The sequence below is a fragment of the Netta rufina genome (assembly GCF_964035555.1).
Source record: "Netta rufina genome assembly, chromosome: 5".
NCBI classification, from domain to species: Eukaryota; Metazoa; Chordata; class Aves; order Anseriformes; family Anatidae; genus Netta; species Netta rufina.
Window position 1 is genome coordinate 43532304 of NC_140128.1, and position 23262 is coordinate 43555565.

Sequence of the window (23262 nt, forward strand, 5' to 3'; positions counted from 1 at the left end):
TTACCAGATCTCCTCCCACATCACAGGCTGCAAGCAGGGTCCTGCTGCCATGCAGCTGTTTCTCTGAGATGCTTGACTTCAGCAGACAGCCAGCTGAAAGTGCTGGCAGTGAGCTCAGCATTCAGCATGTGTGTGTGAACCCCCTTTCCCTGAGTAATTTTATTGGATGTGTTCCCTTCCCCCCTGCCCAGTTTCCATTATATGTTTCTCCTGTGCATCCTCCAGGTCTGCCAATTCAGAAAAAAAAAAAAAAAAAAAAAAAGTATTTTGGCATCTGTGTCCCCTCTCCAAAATCTTGCTGCAGCATCACTCCTGCAGCATCTTTTGCACCTGGAGATGATGTTTCTCCATGCAGCAGGATCTCAGGGTGCTTGTGAGCAGGGCTGTGTTGTGGGGGCTAAGGACGTCCCTGGCACCTCTCTAGGGTATGGCAATGCCTTGGTGGCTACAGGAAAATCCAGAGGTGGTTTCTGGGGCCTCTCCTTACTTTTTGGATGTGCCGCTGCTTTTGGGCATCAGGCTCTCATGGTATTGCTCCCCACTTCCAACAGCAGCCCTGAACGTCTGCAGGGACAAGGCAGTTTTTAGGCTGAATTGACAGCAAGAGAAGAAATGAGGATCAATTTGAGATGGGGAAGCTGCTGAAATCACCCCTGACCCATCCCCTGGCACTAAGCACACGGAGCCTCGTGCTGTGCCCTGTCCTGGCACTGCTGCCGGGCTGGCCTGGAGGTTTGGGTTTGTCCCCAGCAGCGATGCTGGCCGGCTCACTGCAGCCAGGAGTGCAGGTTGTGCTTCCTGCTCGGGCAGGGAGTTCCCCGCTGGCTTTTCGCCTGCGTGAGCACCGCTTGGGTCAGCGGTGAGGTGGGGCCGGACGAGGAGGTCGGTTCCTGGGCTGGCAAAGCAGACTTTCCAGTTTCGGCTGTGCTGTGCACGGGGAAGTCACTGTCCCTGCTGTGCCCCCAGCCCCGTGCCCGGTGGGGACCTGTTTTGTCCCACAGCATGTCCTTGCCACGTGCTGTGGCTGGAGCAGGAGCCCAAGCAGAGGGGAAGGGAGACTGAGGCTGGGAAGGAGACACCGTGGTAAGTTTGGTTTTGGGACCCTGGTCAGCATGGGGTGGGGGAGAAGGACAGGGCTCCCCAAGTCCTTTTGCAGAAGCAAGAATGCTCGGTGCTCCCAGGTGGTGGCTGGGTTGTCCCCATTGCCCCCAAAACAGCGGTTTGAGTCACCTCACAGGGCTGGGCTGAGCTTTTTCCTTGTAACTGGGGCTGAAATCAGACAGCCATAGGGCTCTGGTGGGAAAAAACATGATAAAACATCTGAGCCTGTGTGGGGTGGGCATCTGCTTGCCCACGCTGCCACTGCCCGAAGCTGCAGCCTCCTGAATAATGAAGGTATATCACCAGGCTGCTGCTGCTTTCTGCACATGGAGACAGGGGAAACAGATCACTAAAACTCAATGGCGAGGCTGTGAGCTGAGCGTGAGTTTCCGATGACACCAATAGCCCAGAAGGCCCTGGGCAAGTCATTTAACCTGCATCCCGCTGCCCCAGCAGGGATAAAGAGCTCTCCTTCATCCCTGTGCCACCCAGCAGCAGAGCCCTGTTGTCTTAAAAAAATAATTAAAAAAATAAAATTAAAGAGCATCCCTGTGCAAAGAGCCCTGCAGTGCTGGTGTGGCCAAGGTAAACACGTGCATACCTGCCGGCCCTCGTCACCGTGCTGGGAAGAACACACCCCAGGCCATGGTTCCTTAGAAGGTGGCCTCCAGGAGGCTGTGGAGAGTGTTTTCTGGTCCCTTTGGAGGCTTCTAGCATGAGATGTGCTCTCCTGCTGGCTCCTTCAACCCCAAGTCATAGCAGCTCTGCTGCTGCTCATCATCCAAAGCAGGGAGAGAAGAAAGCTTAGGTTACAATGAAACATTCATGTGAGGAGAGCACATCAATTAAAATAATAATTATAAAAAACCAACACCAATTCTGGTTTAAGCATGAAGCCTGCTCTTAATGCACGTCAGCGTTGCCATGTGCACCAGCCAGGCTGACGCAGTTTCCGAGCTGGCATGGTGGCACTGCTGGCACTGCTGACACCCATCGTGTGGCCACCAGCCCTGCTGCGAGCGATGGTGCAAGCCCTGAGCCCTGCGAGAGGGCAGGGAAGGGCTGCAATGAAGTAAAGGAACTGGTCACGGAGGGGAGATGAGGATTAAATGAAAAACCAGCTCGAGCAGAGACTGTCCTGCCTGTGGGAACAGCTCTGCTCCATTTCACACCTCATTTCCAAAGCAGCCGAGCCCTAAATGCTTACTCTGGGCTTTATCTTAGGATTTTAATTGTGTTTACTCATTAAATCTCTGCGCCACCAGCAGCACATGTGCTCCTGGAAAGGAAATCCCCACCCTGTTCATTTTGTTTGCCTCCCCAGGTCACCTGCACTTCTCCATGGCCAAGGCGTTGAGGATCAGTGGGGCTACAGCCTCCCCGCTCCCTGGTAGCCCCGTGGCTACCACGGCTCCGCCGGGCTTCCTCAGTGGCTTCGTTGGCCGCGTCCCATGTGAGTACAGCTGGGGCAGCTCTCGCCCTGCTCCCTTGGGAAGCGTTATCCTAGGGGCCCTGCCTCTGTTCCAGGTTGCATCCCTTCCTCTCCCCCCTTCCAAATCCTATTTTCCAAAGGGGTGTGAGGACCACCATGGCCAGGGATGCTGCGGAGCAGCCCCACACCTCCCCAGGAGAGATCCTTGTCACCCATGTCAGGCACGGTCTCTACCTGCAGCCTCCCAGTTTTGGGTCTTTTCAGGATTTTAGGGTCAAGCCCCCCAAATGCAACTTTGTAATGCTGTAACGCTAGGAGGGGAATATAAATGCACTCTGCATGTTTTTGTTTGCTTTTAACTCTTTTGTCCACCTTGTTGCACCAGTACCCAGATGGGCGCTCATCGCCGTGGCACTGGCAGTGGCTATTCTGCTCCTCCTCTTCCTCATCTGCATCATCAGGTGCTGCTGTGCCAAGAAGAAGCCCAAGAAGAAGGAAAAAGTCACCTTGCATGCCATCAGCAGCTCCACCACAGCCAGCCTTGTGCGTCCTGCTTTGCCCTCTTCCCCACCACCCTCCTAGCAGGAGGTTTGCCCTGCGCTGCCCATCTTCCCCCCAGGTCCCCAGAGTGGCGGTACTGGTTGTAGATGTGCAACCTGGGATTTCTGGAGGGGGGCTCTTTTAAACCTCACCTTTAGAGCATCTTGGTCTGCACGGTGCATAGTGCCTGGACAGACAGCGGGGATGTGAGAGCTCAGCTTGGTCCCCATAGGCTGGGAACAGAGCTGGGGGTCCCACCCATGCATGGGAACACACCTGAGCATTCGGGACCCCACCATGAGGGATGTGCTACTCTCTGCTGCAGGTCCAGCCCGAGATGGAGGACCTGGAGCAGGGCCCGGAGCAGACGGGGCGAGGAAAGCTGCAGTACTCGCTGGAGTACAACTTCCACGCGCAGGAGGTGGGGCTGCTGTGAGGCTGGGCTCTTGCATGGTCCCTCCATGGCCCATCAAGACCCAGACATCCATCCCTGCTGTCCCTACCCTGCTGGCTTTCATGCTTACATGGTGTGGTGACATCTCTGAGAGCTCGCTTGCTTTTCACCTCTCCCCATCCTACACTGTGCGGTGACCTCGTGCATCGTTCTTTCAAGCTGAAGGTCGGCGTGAAGCAAGCAGCTGATCTGAAGGCCATGGACAACAGGGGCACGTCTGACCCTTATGTTATTGTCTACCTGACGTCTGACATGAGGAAGAAGTATGAGACCAAGGTTTACCGCAAGACCCTGAGCCCCGTCTTCAACGAGAGCTTTACTTTCCAGGTAGGATGCCCTGGCTGCTGATGGTTCCTTCATCCCATCGGGAGCAGTGCATGGGTGCTGCTCTCCAGGCAGGGAGATACCTTTGCTGTCATTGTGTCTGTCACCCCATCCTTCATGGGTCCTCCCCTGCAGCTGCCCCAGGCGGAGGTGTCCGAGTCCACGCTGGTGATGCAGATCCACGACTTTAACCGCTTCGCCAAGCACGACACCATCGGCGAGGTCCGCCTGCCGCTGGCCAGCGTCAACCTGCAGCACGTCATCGAGCAGTGGAGCGACCTGGCAGTGGCCAGCAAAGTTGAGGTTGGTGGGAAAAGCCCCCGAGAGGGACGTGTTGTTGTCCCTCTTGCCAGCCTCTAAGGAGGTAAAGCTTTGGGTCTTGTCCGCCTCAAGAGCACCTCCTGTGCTGGGTACCCCTGCTCATTGCCCACGTCTCCATCAGCAAGAGCGGCTGGGAGACATCTGCTTCTCACTGCGCTACGTCCCCAGCACCGGCAAGCTGACGGTGCTCATCCTGGAAGCCAAGAAGCTGAAACGGATGGACTCCCATGGGCTGGCAGGTTGGCAGGGGCTGCTCGTGCTCACAGCTCCCTACCTGGTGCTAATGATAGCACCGAGTGCTCTCAGGGCTTTGCAGATCTTGGTGTGGAACTGTCCCCTCTCTCTCCTCAGATCCTTTTGTCAAGGTGCATCTCATCCTGAACAGGAAGAAATGGAAGAAGAAGACAACAAGTGTGAAGAAAAACACCTTGAGCCCTTACTTCAACGAGGTGTTTGTGTTTGAGGTGCCTTTCAATCAGATTCAGGTGGGTTTCCCTGCAGTGCCCAGCTCTGAGCAGGTCCCTGGGCAGGTGCGGATCCGACTGATGCTCTTTCTCCTGTCCCCACCAGAACGTGGATGTTGTCATCTCCGTCTGGGACTACGACAGAGTGACCAAGAACGAGCCCATCGGCAAACTCTTCCTGGGCTGCCGGGCCACGGGCAACCAGCTGCGGCACTGGTCCGACATGCTGGCCAACCCGCGCCGGCCCCTGGCCCAGTGGCACAGCCTGCAGCCCGCCGACGTGGTGGACAAAGCCCTGGGGCTGAAGTCCCACCTCAAGCTGCCTCTGGCCACCAGATAGAGGGGGCGAGAGCCCCAAATGTGTTGAGGGCTCTTCTTGGCGAAGAGAGGAGCTGGCTGCTGGTGCAGCTCGTGCCCTGGGCAATGCCAGAGCAGGGCAGATCTGCACCGGGGGGATGCTGGAGGGGAAGGTGTGGATGGGGGTCCGGCTTGTCCCAGCCCCTCACAGGCTGGGGGGACAAATACAGAAAGGCTCATTGGAAAACACTGAGTCCCTGGGTATTTTTAAAAGTTTTAAACTTAATTTTTGAGGGTTTTTAACTGAGACCAAGATCTTGAACCACCCAAAGAGGCTTGGGGGGAGAGAAAGAGGATGGGCTGGTGAGGAAGGCATTGGAGACACAGGACTAACTCTTTACTGACTCTGTGATCAGCACACTTTGTGTCCTGGCAAGAGGCTAAAAGAAACAGCAAAATCAGCCCCTGGCTGTCCATGCAGCTTCACTCTTAGCCTGTTCCTGACCTGACTTTGGCCCGTGCTGAGCTGTGCACCCTGAGATGTGTCCCGGGGGGTGGGACTCACCAGCGACCATCCCTAAGGACCCTGCAGATGAGTCTGCAGTGCTGGCTCCATCCACCCCCATGTGATCCTACAGAGCCGAGTCCATGGGGTTTTAACCCCAAACCTGGAGGTGCTGCTGGGGTGGGGTGGTGCTGAGCATGCACCTTGTCCTCTTGCTTTCATGCTTTGAGTACCCTGTGCTGATGAAGGCTGGGCTGCAGCCCTCATCTCAGTTCAGGGTGGGTTTTGCATAGTCTGCTTGTGTCCCCCTGTTCTGCCTTGTGGGGTCTTGAGATACATGTGGGATATGGAAGGAAAGATCTCTCCTGGGACAGGGCGGCTCCTCTGAGCCCTCTGCAGGTGGAAGCTCCCTGCACTGGGCTAACTCCAAAGCCCAGGAGCCTCCTAGCTCCCCGAATTAGTATTTCAAGGAGCTAATAAGGGAGAGCCTCCTTGCTTCAGCTGAGAAGAGTTAAGCCAGATTGGCTCAGATACTGCCTGACCCCTTCCCATTCCCACCCGAGGGGATTGCTCCTGCTCTGAAATGTTCTGGGAGAAAACCTCCCTTCTCCTGGCCTTCTGCATCAAAGCAGCCACAGCATGGTGGAGATTTGGGTTTGTATCACTGCATGTGGCCTCAAAAGACAAAAGGAAAATAATTTGCACCGGGCAGCCTGTGGGAAGCCGTGGGCTCTGGAGGGGGAGAGCCCCAAGCATTAATGAAGAGCCATTAATATTGAAAAGCGGTTAATCTGCAATTATCCCCGGCTCCGCAGAGTGACTACGAGAGAGTTAAACAAATACGGTGAAGCTGGAGAAGATTATGGAAGCTCTCGATAGAGATTAATGACCTGAACTTAACTATAAAAAGCCGCCGTGTCTGCTGTTTAATAAATGTTAACCGGGCTTCGCTGCGGCCGTGGTGAGGGGAGAAATGACAGGGTTGTTTTGGGATGGCTGTGACAAGGAGAGTGGGGCTTCTGCTGGGAAAACAGCATCATCTGGCTGCCCTTAAGGAAATGGAGGAGGAAATCAGTCACCTGAGAAATGCTTGCAAAAGGACGCTGGGTGAATTAAACCCTCAGCCTTAAACCGAGCTGGGAGGGGCTGTGCAGAAGGGAGCAGCTCTGGGGGAGATTTTTGGGGCAGCTGGGGACCCCAGGAGCGAGCACCCGGCTGGGCAGGCTCCGTGCTGCCCCAGGTGAGCCTCGGGGAGGTACAGAGCCACCGGCTGAGGTGTTTGCTCAAGAGGGAAAGGTGCCTGGGTGGGGATAGTATCCACCCAGCTCTGGCTTTTAATGCCCTGCCAGGGCTGCTTTCTAGCTCTGGTGTTGCTTTTCCCTCTCCTTGCATCCCCACCAACACGTCCCCACGGCCCGTTGTCCCCCTGCCCGCCCCGTGTCTCCTGCCCAAGCGATGTTCCTGGGAGGGCTGAGCGTGGAAATGAGCCTCAGGAGGAGGATGCCCTGGTGGAAGGCGCAATGGGGAGCGCTGCTGGGTGAGAGGGAAACCAACCTCAGCTTGTGTCTGTGCTGGATTCCCGTGTCTGCATCTAGAGGGCAGGGCAGGTACGTGCTGGGATATGGGGCCCCGTTATCTGTGCTCCCAGCCAGAGCTCGGCCTCCTCATGAGGTCTCCTACAAATGAACACGGGTGCGAGGCAGAAAGGCCTGGTCCTGCACTGCTGGGGCAAAGAGGGCTTGCTGCTGGGTTTGGGGGGGGAAGGAAGAGAACCAAAGCCAGGAGGCTCAGCCTGTGGGGTGGCAGGCTGGGAGGCTGTGGACCCAAATTACAAAGGAAATACAATTAGTTATGAGGGGGCAATCACCCTGAGGGGTCAAACTTCAGTAGGGGTGTGGGATCTCCATCCCTGAGGATGTTCACACCTCAGTGAGATGCTGCCCCTGGCTCTGAGCAGGACCTCACTCCGGATCTAACCCCACTGGTGGCCCTGCCCTGGGTTGGGGCTGCAGCAGGCAACCTCCAGGAGTCCCTCCCAAGTGAATTATTCCCTCGCTCAGTGATTTTATGATTATTGGTCCCTGTGCTTTAGGAAACCAGCCTGGAGAGCTGCACCAGGCGAATGCTGAACATTATACATGCTTGTCACCATTCGTCTGCCGTGAGACAAAAATGATTATGGGCTGTCATCGTTCAGCCTGGCTATGTGCTGGCTGTCCTCCAGCCTCAGAATTTTTTTTTTTTGGCTGGTCTCACAGTTTTTGAGCACTGGAGACTATCTAAGCTTCTCTCACAAGGAGTAAGTGTGCCCATTTTATAATAATGCTAGTTAATGAATATTTATCTCACAATCCTATGGTGAAACTTTGCCACACAAAGAGTTCCTCCTCTAAAACTCCCGAGCTCCTGGGTTTACAGGGTGTTATGCAGGCTGTAGGTTTTTTTCTTTTACAGTATATTTTTATGTGGTTTCAGAGAGAAAGAAAGTTGACTTAAAAAATAAATAAATAAAAATGCCGAGAGCTGGATGCTTCCCGAAACTACATCTCCCAGGCTGCCCCGCTGCTGCTGCTCCCTGGGGTGCGAGACGGGGGTCCCGGCCCCACAGGCGCTGGCATCGTGCCCCTGCCCACGGTAAAGCCCTGGGGCTGGGTGTGGGGGGTGTTTTGGGGCAGGGTCCCGAGCTGTGTGGGGCTGCTGCTGTGGGGAAGGGGGATTGGGAAGAGCCGGGGGGCACGGGAAGGAGGGAGGAGCGGGGGGTCTTTGTGCTGGACTGCGAGCGGGGGGAGCGGGCCTGCCCTGGGTGAGGCTGTTGGTTTCTCGGAGGGGCAGGGAGCTCTTTCCCGACCCCCTTCACTTTTTCCCATCCTCTGCCCTTTCCCCATCCCCTTCCCCTCCGTGTGCTTCCGATAGCTGGGTGCTGTGCTGCCAGCACCCTGTGGCTCGTAGTTTGTGCCTCGAGGCACGCAGGTATCTGAAGAAAGGGGTGCACGGATCTGTGAGCTGTAAAGGTTTTACGCCCAGATTCTGGGGGCAGCTAGCTTGACCCACGTGCAGAGGTTTCTCTAGGGTTGTACATTCAAGGGAATTAAAAGACTGAGTGCTGGGACATCAAATATTTGCGTTGATAAAACTGACCTCTTTGGAGGTGCTGAACAATCTCTGTTCTGCTGGCTTCTGGAAGCCGTCACCTTCTCATCCCACTTAAAGAAATACTTGCCTTTAAATTGCAGATAATGAAGGTTTTTAAAATCTCCTATCCCTTGCCCCTTTTCCTATCTCTACTCCCACTCTTTTTCCCACTGTGACTGCCTGCTGCTGGGGCTCTGGTATCTGGGGCTGTTCCTGCCCCAGCCTGGGCTCATGTTGCTCCTGGATCACTCATGCCATGGAGGTGTCCCCAGGAGCACCTCCACCACGGGATGCCTCCGTCCTGAACACCCCAGGGCTGATAATGGGGGTGCAGAGATCACCCTGCTTCCCCACAGCTCCTTCTATCTCAGCTTTGTAGGCAGAAAGAAACCCAAACCTCCTGCTTCTCCATATTTCAGGCTTGGCAGCATGGAGCCACCGGAGAAGCAGCACAAGGACCTTGTGGCTGTCGTGCTGGAGGGCAGAAAGTGCCCCCCGAAGAAGAAGGGTGTCACGGGTGAGTGGATGCCTGCCTCCAGCGGCTTCTCAGCTGGGTGCGGAGTTTTTCAGCAGTCTGTGCTCATCCCTTCCCTCCCCAGGCCGAATCATGGAGCACCTCCAGAGGACCTTGCAGAGGCCCATCTCCTGGCGGCTGTCTTCTCCCGTGGCTCTCCCGCGGTGCTGCACAGGTGGGTGAGGCTGCCGAGGGGCTTCACTGCTTTTTTTTTCTAAAAATTTGTTTTCTTGGCTCACGTGGTACTTGGGGAAAAAATAAAAAACACCAAACAATAACAAAACCACGTGTAAAAAACAACGGTGGGGTTGAAGTGGATAATTTCTAAAGGATCATAACTGATGTGGCCACTGGTTTGCAGGGCAGTTGCTAACCTTGGGGAGGGAAGTGCTTTGCACTTTATCGCCTTTGTTTTTGATCTCAATTGCCACTTCACATTATGTTATTATTCTTACTCTAACAAAGTATTCTTGCTGCAGCCTCATTTTGGCATGGAGAGCCTGAAAGCCATTTCGGGTGTGGAGGCATGCTGAAACCTTACTCATTTAATCACACGGAGGTCTCAGTCTGGTCTCCAGACACGTCCTGGCTCCTGCTCTGATCTCTAGCAGGCACTGAGGTCGTGCAGACACAGGGACACCGTGCCCAGGTGTCAGGTCGCTGCAGTAATTCTACCCTGGGGCAGGCTCGGTGGGAATGCCAAATGGATCACCTCCTGGGTACATCAGTGCTGGTCCGAGGGGTTAGCTGGTGGCTTTCCCAAGGGCAGGGGCTAAGGCACCTTCTGCCGAAGTGCACATGATGGCAGTGGGAAAAGCTCCAGCAAGGAGTGAGCCCTGAACTCAGGCCCCTCACCTTGGCTCTCGATGTGTCCTCTCCATCGCTGGAGGCAGGTTCAGAGGGCAGATGCTGCTGCTGCTCATGAAAGCCCTTGTGTTGACTTGTTCTGTCCCTCCAGGCTCTTGCCCAAACCTGATGAGGAGTAGCAGTGAGGCACGAGGAGAGAAGCCCGGGGAGGTGGTGTCTGCAGCCCCGCAGCCTGGCAGGATGCCCTGGTCACCCTGCTGGTCATCGTCAGCAGGAAGGGATGGCCCCAACAGCACGGCACACCACGGCTGGCGGAGCGGTCTGGGGGTCCAGGTGGGCACCTGCTGCACGCCCGTACCTCTGTGCAGGGCAATGGGCTGGGTGTTCAGGTACTGGGGATGTGCAAGGCCCTTGGGGCTCTATTGTCTGTGGGTGGGTTGGGGTCCCAATGCCTGCTCACGTCTCCTTGCCCAAGCAGCTGAGTTGTGTTTCTGCGCTCTCACCGGTCCTTCCCTGTCTTGCAGGTGGAGGAGGCTGACAGCAGAGGACCAGCCCGCAGTGTGGGCTCCCTGGTGCTGGCATCCCTTCCTTGTGCCCTCAGACCCAGTCCCTCCCCTCCTTCTCTCCTGCCTCATCCATCACCCTCCCCTCCCGAGGCCAAGCTTGCCAGCCGCTTCCCCCTCTTCTCACCGCTGTCACAGGGCTCCGGGCCTGGCTCCATCCCTCTGCCCTGCGCTGGCCCCAAGAAACCTCACAGAGGGAGCTGGAAGAAGAAGAACCCGCATCTCGAAGAGCACCCTGGCCCCAGCCCAGAGGAGCCTGCACGTTTCCCCTTCGCAGGACCCATCATTGCCCAGATAACCGACTGCATCTACCTGGGGAACCTCAACGCTGCCTACAGCGGGCGGGTGCTGTGCACGAATGGCATCGACAGCATCATCGATGTGAGCTCCCTGCCCAGGGACCGCAGCCTGAGCATCATCCCCTGCACCTGCGGCCAGGCAGGCTTCAGGCACAGCTGGCCACGGCTCAGGGTTGACATCAGGGCTTCCCTGCACGGGGGTCATCACGAAATAGGGCAGCCTTGCTTCTTGGACATCAACGAGTGCATCAAAGCCTCAGTGGAGAAAGGGAAGCGTGTCCTCATCCACTGCAGGGATGGTTACTCTTTAGGTCCTACTTGTGTCATCCAGTACCTGATGGTCAAGCACAGCATGGGACTGCTGGCAGCCTACGGGTTTGTGAGGGCACGGTACCCACTGAACATCCAGGAGTGCCATCAGGACCTGCTGGTGGCTTTGGAGATGTCCCTGCAGCCTGGCACTGCCAGCTTGGCGTGCCTGAAGCACTCCCTGTCGAGGAAGATGGCGTGGAGCTAAATGGGACCTGGTGGCTGTGCTGTTTGCCAGCAGCCCCACAGGAGAAGAGCCAAAAGGAAAATAAAATGAACCCCATGTCATGGGGAAGGAGAAAACCGTAGCTGTGGGGTGTGTAGGACAGTGCTGGCACGGGATGCAAAGGTGATGGCTTTGCTTTGCAGAAGCTCCTAGAGGCTGGTGTTGGCAGACATAAAGCTTGGGGAGCTCCTGGGGACATGCCAGAGGGAGAGGGGATGTCCTGGGCAAGGGTGGGAGCTACGTGCATTGGTCTGATGTGATGTGGGGAAAAGGCAGTCAGCCACCTCGTTCCTCAGTCACCCTGCGGAGTTTTTACCATGCACACTACTGCTGTTGGGCTGCTATTTTTTTTTTATTTTTTTTTTTTTTATTTTTTTTTTATTTTTTTTATTTTTCCCCCTGATAATATCATCCTTGGAAACAAGGCCTAAGGTCTCCTGGTGTCGTGCTGGACAAGTCACCGCATGGCCCCTGCCCACTTGATGCTACCAGGGTGCTGAAAAAACCCAGGGTGGAGAAAACCCAGCTCCTTGGGCATGGGGACTTCTTGAACCCATCACCCTCTGGCTTCAATCTCTCATCCAAGAGCTGCTGTCTGGCAGGCCAGCAGGGGCCAGGATGGGTGTAGTTCTGTGGGGGGCTGAAGAAAATGGCTGCAGACACTTTGGAAAGAATAATAAAAAGTTGGTTTAACTTTAGGGTCACGCGTGGCTCTCCTGGGGTGAGTATGAAGGAAAAGTGAAGTGGCTAAGCTGTGCCTTGCTGGGTGACCTCTGCTGCTGACTGCTTGGGGTGGCTGCTGTCTGTTCCCAAATGCACTCACTGCACTCTCTGTTCTTTATTTTTCTGAGAAGCCGGCTTTAGCTGGGCCGAGCAGATACCCCAGGAAGGCTAGTGGGTATTTCCCAGCTAGAGGCCAGCACCAAGTGACACTGACACTCCTGCTGTGGCAGGGTTGTGGTGATTTCACTACCCAAGCCATCTAGCTCTCAATGTTTGAGAGACTAATCCTGAGCAAACCCAGCCTCACCCACACAGGACCCCAAAGCAAGACCCCAGCCCCATCTGGGGCTTCTTTGGCAGCACCTGCAGTGCTGCTCGTGTGATGCTACAGGCAGGCTGCAGCAGCGGATTTGCTGCTATTTGTGTGATGTCTGAGAGGAAAATTAGTCCTGACCGTGTCTGAATCTGCTCAAAATCCCTTGGCTGACAGCGGAGGGAGCGCCTGGTCTGTGGGAGGAGGGCAGGAGCTGTTTGGACTCTTGTCTCCATGGGATCCCCTGCACACACATACACACACACACACACCCGCTGCATGTGCTCTGGATGGGGCTGGTGAATATTTCCAGAGCCATTTCCATCTGCCTCTTGCTTGGGCTGTGGGGATGTGGGTGTGAGGCACCCCTCAGCAGCCTTGGGGTTACCTTTCTTGCTGGTAGCGCGAGACTGCTCCCCATGTGCTGCAGGGAGCCAGCAGCAGGCTTTGGGTTTGGTTTTTAAATAAATGTATAGTTGTGATGAAATATTTCACACGAGGAGGAGCTGCGAATGTTTCCCTGTGTGGTAACTGAGGCTAAAAGAAGATGCCAGTGCTGGATGGCTCCCTCAGGGATGGCTCTTCCACATGCTGCTGGTGGTTGGTTTTTGGGGGGGCGATGCAGGATCCGCAGCCTCCTTCCAGCAGCGTTCCCCAAGGGCAGGCAGAGCTGCTTCTCTCCCGCGGGGCTGCCTCGCCTGCCCCAGCCAAGGGAGGTGCACCGGGGACTCTTGCACATCATTGGTCTGAGAAGGTCTCCATGCCCTTAAAGAGAAGGTGGATTTTCTGCTGAGCCACCCGAGAAGCCCTTTTATACCTCCTTACTCAGCCAGCTGCTTCGGCTCGCCAGTCAGTCCTGGCCGGCCAGCGGGGCTCTCTCTTTCTCCTGTGGATTTGGGTGAGCTGCTTTGCATGTCTCTTACTGACTGGCTTGCTCTGCAGGGGGTGACGGGGAAGCAGGTTCGCTCACATGAGTTTTGGGGAGGTGAAGGCTGGGTGGGGTGACCTGCTGGGGGAATTAGGGGTGCTGACAAAGCCACCTCCGTCCTCTGCCTGTTGGAGAGGGTCTGGCATCGGGGAGCCTCCCTCTGTCTTTCCCAGCTGCCTTTTCTTTTTGCTTTCATCCTCACTTGGTTTTGCTCTCTGCCTTAAGCCCCCTAATGCTGACTTCTCTGGGACCACAGGAAAAAGCATCCTCAGCTGCGGCACCCTGCAACAATCCCCACTCACACCCCTCCGCTCCGTGCAGCCCTTTTCTCCCCCCAAATCACCCTCGCCACTGGGAGACCCCCAAAACAAGGACCATCATCCAGACTGGCAGCACCATGGGGATGATTTTCAGCCCAGCCTGGCGTTGCCTCCTCCCGTCCTTGGTGCTCGCAGCGCGGGGTGCAGGGACGCTGGCAAAAATAGCTCCTGCTCCTTGTCCACCTGCGGTGGTGGCTGTCGCCCTGCGTCGCCCCGACCTCCCCGAGTCACGGGGCCTGGCACCGGGGCCAGGCTGCCGTCTGAGGAGACAGCTGCAGCTCCTTGTGCAGCTCCCCGGCCATTTTTAGAAGCACTTTTCTCCCCCCCCTCCGCCCCTTCCCAGTAATGTGATGGGCCCGCACATTTTCCAGGATAAAGTTTCCTGGGGGAGCTTGGCCCTGCAGCCCGTACCTCCTCCCTCGGGCACCGACCCCGTTAACACTTCACCTCCCAGGCCTGCAGGTTGCAGTGTTTTGGGGGATTGTCTCCTCTGCAAGGGAGCAGCTTCCTTTGGGCTTGGCCAATGTTCCTGCGTCCTTCCATCAGCAGACACAAGCAGGAAATATTGCTCTGATAGAAAAACGCAATTACATTTACGGGGGAAAAATTGCAGCATGATGTTCCCTCTGGTACTTTTCCCTCTCTTCCCGAAGATGCTGTGTTGTGCCTGTAAAATCTCCACTTCCAGCAAATGCAAAAAATCCTCTGATGAAGCTGTTCATACCTTCACCAGCTCAGCAAGAGCTCTCAGCCCTGTGTCCCATTATCTGTGCATGTTCCATTACCTGATGCAGACATGTGCTGGCAGCAGCATCCTCCAATGTCCTTGTCACCTGTGGCTGCTGCCTGGCTCCATTCCCAGTGCCAAAAGCCATCGTGGTCTTTGGGGTATGTCTCCTCCATGAAGCGTGGCAGTGCTGTTTTCCCCATTAGTAGACAGGGAGGTTAAAGCTCGAAATAGCCATTTAGTTTTCTACAGCCCTATGTGATAAGAGCTGTATGACAGAGTCAAGTGGCAGACATGTCTTCCCCCCTCTTCCTTCATTGCATAAAGTGGCATCTTGGGGGCCAAGGAAGAATCACCCCTGCAGGGCTCACTGTCACAATCCCTTTTTCTGGCCTGGCACCGCTTGTCCCAGTGCAAATGTAGCCATGAGCTGGCACGTGCTTGCCTCTCGTCTACAAACCTCAGCCTAGTTCCCCTTGAGACGGGAATTTGGAGAAGTTGGGACAAACCCCTTCCTCTTTTTCTTTCTTTGTCTCGGGTAATCTTGCTTTGTTTCTCAACGCAAGAAAACCAACACCAGCATGAATAATTGTAAATTATTTTTTTGGTTTTCGTTGCAGGCTCACAACCATCTAAAGCAAGATGTCTGAGTAAGTTCCCATTTTCTCTCTCCGCTATGTCGCTGGCCTTTAAACACTTCCATCCAGCTGCCGGCTTTTTACACTTGTTAAGATGCATCTGCTTGTTTCTGACTGGGATGCTAACTGCCTTTTCTCCCCTTTTTCTTCCTCCCCGTCCTTGTCTGCCTGCCCTACCTGACCAGTGAAGAGGTAAGTGTGTCTTGCTGGGGCTTTGCCTTCAGCCGTGCTCAGCCCTGCAGCCCTCGCCTCGCAGCTCCTCCGTCAGGAAGGTGGCTGCACCTCCTCCGCCAGCAGGAGGGTGCTGAGGGGACACTGGGGCAGGGATGGCCTTGAAGTCCAGGGATGGCTGTGGAAATGCAGGGCAAGGGTTTTGCCATGGCAGAAGGAGGGGTTCCTGCACCAGACTGCCTCCAAGTCAGCACTAGACCCCAAACTCCCCTCAGGTCGCTGCAGGAGCCATGGCAATGAGGACCAGGTGCAGGGTCAGCCAGCGTGGCTCCGTAGCTCCTTTGAGCAAGCTGCTCCATCCTCCATCTCCCCACACACCCAACACAGCATGAGGCAGAGCTTGTTCTCACATAGAGAAGAGGATTTCAGGGCAGTGCACAAACCCTGTATCACAGTGCTGATGTCCAGCAGGTGCTCTGACTGCCCACTAAGCCCAATGGGAAGGCCAGGAGGGCACTCTTTGCTAAGGCAGCACTTCTCAGATGGAATATAAGCCCTGTGCTTGGAGTCCTCAAGGACTCTGATCTCCTGTGCCCATGCCCAGAACCTTACAAGCAAGATCCCGCTGGTCAGTGATGCATTGCATCTCTGCGCTGGATGCCTTTTATCTGCAGAGCCCTTGGCTTCTGTCAGGAGGGCCTTAGCACCATCTGTACATGCAAAACCTGCCAGATTTGGTTGCAGTTCACTCCGCAGATCCTTATCCACTTCCTCCTGTACGTAGCAGACCAACACCCAAACGCTGCTTTCTACTCGCCCACATCTGCACGTCAGATGCAGGGTGCATTTCCCCTGCCCCAGCCATACTCAGGCTCACTCTCCTCTGGCTGAAGGGCTGAGGACACAGCTGCAGTGCCGTGGTAGACCAAGGCTGTGGTTTCTCCTCTGAACAGGAGACCTGCTGATGCTGATCTAGTGCACTGTGGGTACAAGAGGCAGGAGAGCTCTCCCAGGCTCGCCAAATTGTGAGGGTTTCACGCAGCTGAGTGCATTGCATTTCTTACCTGGCGTCTCAGGGAGGATGAAGCTGGTTTGGGGACCAAATGTGGATCAAGCTGCGGGGTTGTATGGGGAAAGGAAACGCATGGGGAAATGTACACACCGTAACCTTCTTTTCTATCATTTTTCCTTCCTACAGAAAAAGAGGAGGGCAGCCACTGCCCGGCGGCAGCACCTGAAGGTAGGTGACATTGGGCTGGGTGAGCTGTGTCCCTACTGTACCATCTCCTACCCCGAGCAGCTCCCCTAGGCACTCTCCTGCCTGGGAAAGGCCGCGATGCACAATGTGAGGTTCCCTGTGTGCTTTTCTGCCCCTTACCAGGGAGCCTTCTGCACAGCGGGACTCTGGTGCTGGGGGAGGCTGGAGCCAGCATCCCCCAGAGCTTCTCAGCAGTTCCCCTGAATCCCCCCTGTGTGGGATGTGGGTAGTTTGGCCATGGGGAGCTTTCTTTTGCCCCTACTCCACGCTGACCATCCTCCTGTTGCTTTGCAGAGTGCTATGCTCCAGCTTGCTGCCACTGAAATAGAAAAAGAAGCAGCTGCTAAGGAAGTGGAAAAGCAAAACTACCTGGCAGAGCATTGCCCTCCTCTGTCCCTCCCAGGATCCATGCAGGAACTCCAGGTAAACACCTCTTTCACCCTTACACCCTGCAGGCCACCCTTCACCATCTGGGATCAGATGGTCTTGAATGGTGGCCTGGTCCTCCTCCAGCCTTCGGGCTTTTTGGAGACAGAGGGGTCTTTCAGAGACACAGGAGAAGGAAGAGGTCTGGCGAGAGGAACCACCTGCATGTCCTAGTACTCAACATCCCTCTCCGTTTTTCCTCCCAGGATCTGTGCAAAAAGCTGCATGCCAAGATCGAGTCAGTGGATGAGGAAAGGTACGACACAGAGGTGAAGCTACAGAAGACTACCAAGGAGGTGAGCATCCCCTGGGGCCATCCCGCAGCTGCCTCAGCAGAGCCTCTGGCTCATCCTTCCTCCCTCCCCATGCCTCTTGCTGGTGCATGAAGCTCACGCTGGGCTGTCTCTGCCCCTTCTTCTCCTCCCCGCAGCTGGAGGACTTGAGCCAGAAGCTGTTCGACCTGAGGGGCAAGTTCAAGAGGCCACCCCTGCGCCGGGTGCGCATGTCAGCAGATGCCATGCTGCGCGCCCTGCTGGGGTCCAAGCACAAGGTCTGCATGGACCTGCGGGCCAACCTCAAGCAAGTCAAGAAGGAGGACACAGAGAAGGTACCCATTCCCTCTCCCACATGGGCATCAGCCCCTGATTTTGGGAGCTGATGCCTCCCTGCCTGATAGACAAGGTGGGGGGTGAGGGTCCTTCCTGCTCCATAATTCCTCTCCTAGCTCCCAGTGTCAAAAATGTGGCATGCGGCCCCAAAAGACGTACAGGAGGGGTGGAATTGGGCTCCTCTAGCTGACATGGGGTTGTCCAGGGGAGATGAAATATTAGAGAACCTGTGGTGAGGTTTCCATGGCCAGAAGGGTGAAGGGGCTGTGCTCGGGGGGTATTTCACCCTGTGGAGCCATCCCACCACGTGCCCATCCCTCCTGCAGGAGAAGGACCTCCGCGATGTGGGCGACTGGAGGAAGAACATCGAGGAGAAGTCTGGCATGGAGGGCAGGAAGAAGATGTTCGAGGCCGGCGAGTCCTAAGCACTGCTGTTTCCACGCCTGCCTTTCCCACCCTCCTCCATCCCCTCCTGACATGGCTGTGGCCATGGCCACCTTCCCCTACCCCCGGCCCCAACAAGTCCTCGCCACGCATCGAGCCCACCGGCCGGGTGCTGTTTCCCTGGTTTTGTGCAGAGCTGCAGTCTGGAAGCAGCGGTGTAAATAAAGCTTTGGTGGGAGAGGGGGATGTCGCCTGCCGTGCTAGGGACGGGGAGGCCCCGTGCTGTGGGGCCACCCTGGGGATGCTCATCTCCAGCAGGAGGCTGCCTTGGCCTGGTGTGCTCAGTGGGCAGCAGCACGGGATGCTCCCCTGCTGCCCTCCTCGTGGTCTCCATCTCGTGGTGACGGGGTTGGAAGGGACATTTCCTCTCTCCTAAGATCTGTCGTCTGACCCCATCGCAGGAGCTGCCATGCCTGGGCACTGCTTGGGCAGGCAGAGGAGAGGGCTGGGGGTTTTGGGGTGGTGAGGAACCATCTGCCAGAGGAAGGAAGTGGGAGAGGCCACGGCATGATGCCATCGCCTGCTCTACCTCCTCCTGCTTCTGCTTGTTCCCCAGCGGGGGCTGAGTGGGGGCCAGGAGGTGATGGCCCCATGCTGGGCGCTTCTTGGTAGCCTCTTGTTGGTTCTGGTCACTCCTTGCACTGGTGTTCATGCCCATGGTGCTCTGCTGTGGCTCCTCTCCATATGGGGTGATGGCTGGGGGACAGGAGCTCTCAGCCCAGGCACGGGGGGCATGCAGCCTGCGTTGGTGGTGCAAAGCAGCCACCCCCAGGGCTGCAGGGGATGTTCAGAACCCGGAGAGGAGCAGGCTAGTGCTGTGAGAGGTGTGAAATCCAGATTACCTCCGTGCCATGGTGATGGTGCCCCACGCACCACAGGGTGCTGCGGTTCAGGGCTGCAGGATGTCCCCATATGAGCCGTGCCAGCACCAGGGGTGGCCCTGGGTAGCGGTGGGTTGCCCTTCTCCCTGCTGGGGGGGATGTCCATGCTCCTCCCTTCCCCTTTAGTTTTTCTTAGCGCTTCCCTCTTTCGAGGCTGCCGACAGAGGCGAAACCTTAAAATAATCTGAACCTTTTTTTAAAAAAAAAATAAATTTGCCTTCTCCCATCCCCCCTAAACCCACAAAGTTTCCGGCACAGCTCACTTCTGCCCAGCGCAGGAAGAGCGAAGCGGCGGCAGCAGCACCCTTGCACGCCGTCCCCCCAGCCCTGAGCCGTCCCCAGGGCACTGTGCCGGACAGGAGGGAGATGTCGGACTCGGAGGAGTGCCACCAGGGTGCAGGAGGAGAGGACCAAGTGGGAGATGAATCCCACCAGGAGAGCGAGAGGTGAAGCCTGGGGACTGGGGAGCCCAGCGGAAATGAATCTGGGAGGATGAGGAGCTCGGAGGGGAGGTGTTGGGGAGAAGGAATGTCGTGGGGCCAGTATGAGAATGATCCATGGGACATGAAGGTGATCAGATGCCCTGGCAGGGTTTTGGTGAAGCCCTTCAGCTATGGATAGACTTCGATTTCCTAAAGGACCCATCTCCTTTGAACTTCAAAGCTGCTGGGGGGGTTGGTTCAGCGGGGAACCTGTACTCCCATGCAAGCTCAGCGAGGGGTCTGGCTCCAAGACTGGGGCCTGCCATGGTGCCCCACAGTTGAAATCAGCCCCGTCTTTAAGGCAAATTGGGGCAGACCCTGCTGCAGGATGTGTCCTCTCTCAGTGCGCATGGGTGGGTGACTTTGGTGGGAAGGAGATGGGAGGCAGGAGGGATGCCCAGACCCCTCGCAAGAGGGATCCCCCTTGCATGAGGGATGCTCAGACCCCTTTTGCTCTCACCTGCTGCCTTTGCCATGGCTTGTAGGACCATGCTCAGGATTTGTGACACCAGCAGCTAACGTGGCTGTGGGATGGGGCTGGGAGGTGGTGCTGCCTTGGCGGTCTGATTTCTTTTTGTGTCCGCTACGCCTCTAAACTGAATTAACCTGGACATTTTTCAGGCTGGCTGCTGTCTTTTGTCAGCTTACACATCTCCCCGTTCCTCGTCTGCTTTGTTGCTTTATCAACAGACTGTGATTTTACAATCCGTTGTACTCTGTACTTGTACTCTGGTCACTCCACAGCAGGCAGCTTTCCATAGGGGTTAAGGGGAAAGAGACCAGCAGCAGCGACCAAACTGCAGCTGACTGCAATAGGGGAAGGCAGAGGTAAGCTTGGCCGAGGAATCCCACAGAAGTATTCAGATTTGGATGCAGCCAGGTTGAGGCTGAGCATCCCTGGAGCCTGGGGGTTGCCTGATTTTCTCCTCCAGCTTCAAAGCTCGCATTAGCATTTCTCCGCAAGGCTGCTGAAAGGCAGCACACTTCATGTCGAGAGAAAAAAACACCCCTGAGTGACAAGGAGAGGGGAAAGGTGTGTCATCTCCTATCGCTGACGGCTGCGCTGAGTGTTTGGGCTGACACCTGACAGCAATTAGCCCTGGCTGAAGGCTTGACTGGAGGCTTCAAAAAGGTGCTGGAGCCGCAGTGTGTGGCTGCCTGCAGGAACAAAGGGGAAAGCTTTGCTGCTGGGGGGTGCTGAGGTGTAATTCCAGGCAGTGCTCATTTGCCTTGCAGGGGAAGGAGCCTTTTTGGCGTGGCTGAGTCCTTTTTTGGGTGGCCGAGCCCCTTCACCTCTTGCTGCAGTGGGTGGAGGTATATTGGCTTAGCCAGGGCCATGCAGCAGGAGTCCCTGGTGGGGCAGCACAAGGCAGGGCAGGGCTAGGTGTTTCCTTTCTCTGTTTTCTCCTGGAGCTTCAGATAAATAAGATACGAAGGCACCTGTTTTATAGCATTGAAACTCTTTTTGAAACTTTCTGATAAATTGTGTGCATGGATGCTAATTAAAGCTGGTGCAGCCCTTTCTTTCAGATGAATTGTAATGAAATATTAAATGGATGGAAAAAAGAGAGCAAAAGTAATTTTTCTTTGTTTGTTTAAAAAAAAAAAAAAAGGAGAATCACTTTCCCTCCTGATTTGTGTAATGGTTTCATGCGCAGCTCTGAACTCATCCCTTTGCTTGCACTATTTACATGTTTGCCAAGCTCTCACAATTTCCACCCCCCAAATGGAGGAAGGAAGTGTGTGTTTGCTGCCTGGGGCTGCCTCTCTTCTGCCTGTGGTTAGCTCAGCTCTCTGCTCTCCTCACCTCAGGCAGAAGTTCTTCTCAAGGCCATCAGTGTGTGGATGGAGGGGTGGATGGATGGATGGAGTCAGGGCAGTGCAGCTAAGACAGTGTGAGGAGTGCCGGGGATGCGAGCGGTGGGATGGAGCTGCCAGGGAAGCCAATCTTGAGGCTTTCTGGTGGCAATGTACGCATACCTTGGAGATATGGGAGAGGAAAAAAGAAGTTGGGTTTGCTTGATGAGCTTTGAAATCTGCCCAGCATATATAGAGGAATTCACGACAGGGAAGGCTTACACTCGTATAGCTATTGAGGCAATCCCAGCCTGGACACAGCTTACCCCTTGTCCCTGTGTGACCAGAGGCATGCTGGCAGAACCTTGCTCGTGCTGGTGTACCACCACCAAAAACCAGCTGGAGTTGCACTCTTCTACGAGCTGCCCTTGCTCTCAGGGTGTCTCGGGGCTGTGAGCCCAACACAAAGCCTGCCCTGCAGGACACGGCCACGTGAGCGTGGCTCATGAAGCAGGTCCAGTTGTGGAGTGAGGGGCTCAGAGCCAAGAAGCCAGCTTCTCCCTAGTCCCCTGCCACCTCCCCTGCGGGGCTGCCCTCCCGGGAGCTGCAGGAAGCCCTCAGCAGCCCTTGTATGGTCAGCACCAAGGGAAGGGCTCCACTGCGCCAGCAGGCCCCAGGCTTTGCTCGGCCACGTCTGTCCCCAGCTGTCTCGAATTCTCCAGATCCTTAGAGGAGTCTCGAGGGTCCCTGCGAAGATGAGTCTTGTTGCTAAGTATACCCGTGGCTGGAAGGAGGCTGGCCAGGAAAGCTGATATGGGGAGAGCCCTCGGCACATGGGATTCCTTGGGGGAGGGATGGCTGAGCCCCGCACGGGGTGACTGCTCCGAGTTTGCCCCAGCTGAGAGCAGAGGAGTGAAGAGGAGTAGGGGAACACACAGGGGAGGGCCAGCAGACCCCAGCTGGAAGACCTAAGGAAGCTGGGCAATACTGCAGCATTTCCATATTAGATGTAGGTGTTCTGGCAGGGGCATTAGGGATGAAGAGCTGCCTCTAAATATAGGGACGTATCAGGTGCCTTCACTGCCCCTTTCTCCTTGCAGGAAACCCTGGCTTGTCTTGCCTACTTTGCAATGTAAAGCTGGGGGTTTGGGGGTGTGGGTGTTAATAGGGGATAGCCCAGGAGCTTTTATTTGATTTTTTTTTAACCACTGAAGGATGTGCTAGCCAGAGGGTTAGCTGAGCATGGGCTGCCAAAAACAAAAAAAAAAAAAAAAGAAAAGTGTGTATTTTAAAACAGTTTAAAAACACTTGGGGTGAAATCTGGCTCTGAAGCCTGTGGGATTCCCTTCTCTGTGGGTTCTGGAGACAGCTTGCTGTGGGGCTGGGTGTCCTGGCACCAGTCCAGGAGTTTTGCCAACCCCCCCACTGCTGGCTGCTGCTGGAGCCCATGCCATGGGGTCACCCAGCCCCTCCAGCATCCCTAGGCTGCACCCCAGGAGGGGGAAAGCTCTGCTTGGCCTTTGTCCAGCATCACTAAAGCACATCCCTTCGTGCCACGAGGAGCACCAGGAGTCTGGGCTGAGCTTTGGCCTCCCACGGCCGTGGCTGAGGTTTCTGCTCCCTTACCCGGAGTCTGACATGCTCCTCCCAGGACTGAGGCTTTGGAAACCCTGGGGAGGTGTTTCGGCATCCTTCAAAGGATGCCGTTTGTTTGGGAAGGGAATGAGGTGCCTTATCCACAGGATTTGCCCTCTGTTGGGTGCCAGCTACAGGTAGTTTCTTATCGGACCCGTGTGACACCTGCCAGGCCTTGAGCAGGTGTTTTACACAGCCCGAGGCATCTCCGATGGTGCTGCACCTCTGTTTAGGCACCTGAATTGCCGAGTTCCCAAATCACCGAGCGAGCACAGACCACTGCTGAGATCTGGGCTGAGGCTGAGCAGGTATCCCAGCCCTCGGGCTGCCTGGGTGCTCCGAGGAGGCTCAGCTACCAAGGGGTTAACCGGCCCTGCTTGGCGCCCGTGTGTGCTTTCCTTGCCATGGATCCCTCCTAACACGCACCAGATGTGTGAGGCAGCTGCCGGAGTGCCTTAATCCCAGGTTTCGGCACTCGGGGCTGCCTTTCTCACGGGCAGGTCCACAGCAGGGTCTCTGGGGGCTCGCAGGGCGGCTGGCAGCACCCGTCCTCATCCAGTCGAGCTGGGCATCTTCTGCTGTCGGCTGCCTGCAGTCACCTGCGGGGTGTGCTGCTGGCGTGG

General features: G+C 55.9%; 3 protein-coding genes across 3 annotated transcripts in view; all 3 read left to right on the forward strand.

The window, feature by feature from the left end:
* Positions 1–2442: 2442 nt before the first annotated feature.
* On the forward strand, positions 2443–4976 carry SYT8 (synaptotagmin 8; the record flags this gene model as incomplete). The annotated part of the gene is made up of 8 exons (XM_084287129.1): positions 2443–2554; positions 2919–3076; positions 3399–3494; positions 3687–3854; positions 3987–4154; positions 4294–4411; positions 4524–4657; positions 4743–4976. The coding sequence occupies 8 exons, from the start codon at positions 2443–2445 to the stop codon at positions 4974–4976; spliced, it is 1188 nt and encodes a 395-aa protein (XP_084143255.1).
* Positions 4977–16174: 11198 nt separating this feature from the next.
* TNNI2 (troponin I2, fast skeletal type) lies at positions 16175–18024 on the forward strand. The gene is made up of 5 exons (XM_084287733.1): positions 16175–16348; positions 16661–16789; positions 16999–17088; positions 17223–17399; positions 17727–18024. Exons 1-5 carry the CDS (start codon positions 16190–16192, stop codon positions 17823–17825), a joined length of 654 nt encoding a protein of 217 aa, XP_084143859.1. The 5' UTR covers positions 16175–16189; the 3' UTR covers positions 17826–18024.
* Positions 18025–18161: 137 nt separating this feature from the next.
* Positions 18162–23262, forward strand: part of LSP1 (lymphocyte specific protein 1) — a 40940-nt gene continuing 35839 nt past the window's right edge. The window contains exon 1 of the mRNA XM_084287731.1: positions 18162–19171. Within this exon, the coding sequence (XP_084143857.1) occupies positions 19092–19171 (80 nt within the window). The 5' untranslated portion in view covers positions 18162–19091. The remainder of the gene's footprint in view (positions 19172–23262) is intronic.

What these genes read in the sequence shown, in the direction of transcription:
- TNNI2 (XM_084287733.1), top strand. Translation starts at nt 16,190, where the DNA reads ATGAAGCTGGTTTGGGGACCAAATGTGGATCAAGCTGCGGGGTTGTAT. An exon ending in GATCCATGCAGGAACTCCAG is followed by an intron (nt 16,790 to 16,998) that starts GTAAACACCTCT and finishes TTTTCCTCCCAG; the next exon opens with GATCTGTGCAAAAAGCTGCA. An exon ending in TACAGAAGACTACCAAGGAG is followed by an intron (nt 17,089 to 17,222) that starts GTGAGCATCCCC and finishes TCCTCCCCGCAG; the next exon opens with CTGGAGGACTTGAGCCAGAA.